The sequence below is a fragment of the Galeopterus variegatus genome, unplaced genomic scaffold (assembly GCF_000696425.1).
Source record: "Galeopterus variegatus unplaced genomic scaffold, G_variegatus-3.0.2 Scaffold13915, whole genome shotgun sequence".
Taxonomy (NCBI): domain Eukaryota; kingdom Metazoa; phylum Chordata; class Mammalia; order Dermoptera; family Cynocephalidae; genus Galeopterus; species Galeopterus variegatus.
Genome location: NW_007740026.1, coordinates 26,227 through 28,597, shown reverse-complemented (window position 1 = coordinate 28,597; position 2,371 = coordinate 26,227). Strand labels below are relative to the sequence as shown.

At 37.6% G+C, this 2,371-nt stretch overlaps 1 protein-coding gene across 1 annotated transcript; it reads left to right on the top strand.

The window, feature by feature from the left end:
- The first annotated feature begins 505 nt into the window (after positions 1-505).
- LOC103581777 (olfactory receptor 5L1-like) lies at positions 506-1,441 on the top strand. Its single transcript, XM_008563530.1, has one exon. The coding sequence runs from the start codon at positions 506-508 to the stop codon at positions 1,439-1,441; it is 936 nt and encodes a 311-aa protein (XP_008561752.1).
- The last annotated feature ends 930 nt before the right edge of the window (positions 1,442-2,371 follow it).

Genomic DNA, 2,371 nt, shown 5'->3' with positions numbered 1-2,371 from the left:
ATAAATTATATACACTTGTTGGTTAATAAACTACAATAAGCATGTCTTTCACCGCTTAAATGTTAAACTCACAGAAGTGTACTATGTAGTTAAATTTTTTTCTGATGATCCAAATAATTGGAGTATCAGTTAAAGAGTCTTCCAGAAAAAAAAATAAATTCGATAGAGCAATATGGCTAATGAAATAATGCTTTGACCTCTTTTCCAGTGATTCAGTACCAAGTTCTCAGGTGTGAAGGAGTAGTTAAAAGAAATATACAAATTCTTATAAATGTTAATAATTCTGTATGATTCCAAAATTAAACTGTGAGACCAGTGCATCTTTTTATACAATGTCTGAACTTTTCATAAATTTTACAAAAATAAAGTCCTATTCTTGGCTGATAAAATCAACTATCTTATTTTTTCTAATGTCTTTTTACAGAAGAGTGCCAATACTAAATTTTAGGTCATGTAGTGGAAATGATTTTTAATTTTTTCCTCCAACCACAAATAAAGTGGGGACATGGGTGAGGAGAACTGCAGCACTGTGACAGAGTTCATTCTCCTTGGATTATCTGATGATCCTGAGCTGAGAGTCTTCCTTTTCCTGCTGTTCCTTCTCATCTCTGGAGTCACGGTTTTGGCCAACCTGGGCATGGTTGCACTGATTCGAGTCAGCTCTCGACTTCACACCCCCATGTACTTTTTCCTCAGCCAATTGTCCTTTGTGGATTTCTGCTACTCCTCAACCATTGTGCCAAAGATGTTGGCTAATATTTTAAACAAGGACAAAGCCATCTCCTTCCTGGGGTGCATGGTGCAATTCTACTTGTTTTGCACATGTGCGGTCACTGAGGTCTTCCTCCTGGCTGTAATGGCCTATGACCGCTTTGTGGCCATCTGTAACCCACTGCTCTACATGGTCTCCATGTCTGAGAAGGTCTGTGCAGAGCTGGTGTCTTGCTGCTACCTCTGTGGATTGATGTGTTCTCTAATTCACTTGTGCTTAGCTCTTGAGATCCCATCCTATAGATCAAATGTGATTAACCACTTCTTCTGTGATCTCCCCCCTCTCTTAAGTCTTGCTTGCTCTGATGTCACTATGAATGAGGTGCTGCTTTTCATTGTGGCCACTTCCGGTGAGATCATGGCTATTGTGATCATCCTTACCTCCTACTTGTTTATTCTCTTCACCATCCTGAGGATTAATTCTGCAGAGGGAAAGTGCAAAGCTTTTTCCACCTGTGCCTCCCACCTCACAGCCATCATTGTTTTCCATGGAACAATCCTTTTTATTTATTGCCGACCCAGTTCAGGCAATGGTGGGGATGGTGACAAAGTGGCCACAGTGCTCTACACTGTAGTGATTCCCATGTTGAACCCCCTGATCTATAGCCTGAGGAACAGGGAAGTGAAAGAAGCTCTCAGAAAACTGGTGGACTCCAAATTATATTCTTAAAGAAGATGTTATTAGCAAGACTTAGAGTTCTGAAATGGAAGTTCAGCGAGAAATTACTAGGCAAGTTGCCGCTTTAGCACAGACAGAAGAGAATGAGCCAGGTAGTTATGAAAGACTCTTTTTTGATTCAGTTAACTTTGTGACTTTTAAATTTAAAAGGGTAGGATTGAATATACTTCAAAATGTGCAGCCCGCTTCTTTGTTTTCCTTCAATGTATAATGTTTTAAATATGTAAGGGTAGTGGCACTATTAAGACACACACATTTAGTCGGCTGTAGAATCTTCAAAAGTCTAATGAAGAACTCATACAGTCACACTTTATTTCAGTATATTCAATAGAAGCTGCTATTTTTTAAAAATCTAATTTATGTTATTTTATAATGAAGATAACACCATTGCAAACTGTGTGTGCAGACTGGAATTCCATACATGGATATATCTTTTTTTCATTTTTTGTTTCGTGTTTATTATGTTTAAGATATTTAATTTGGTTGTTATTATTGCAATGTCCAATGTTATGGAACTTTGCATTCTATGCCATCTGATAAATAGAGAGTAGAATAATTACTTTTCAGGAATCTTCGGAAAATTTTATTGAAAATGTTGAGAGTATATACAGGGAGTGTAGAATAATTCTTAGAACATGATTGGTGTTCTCTCTCTATTTATGTACATATATAATCATTTAAAAACTACAATTATGAGTAGCAGCCTTTCTGAGTTAAGCCTCTTCTCTCAAATTATTTTTTCTCCTTACCTTCATGCTTCCTCTACAATCCATTGTTGGTGAAATGTTTACCCTCGCTGAAAACTGGACTTCTAAGTCCTGTCCCCATTCTCTGCATGTGTCTTTGGTCTCACTGAAAGGCCCATTTTTTCACCTTTGCCATGCATACCTAAACGACACCTCTTCAATCGGTACCTACTCA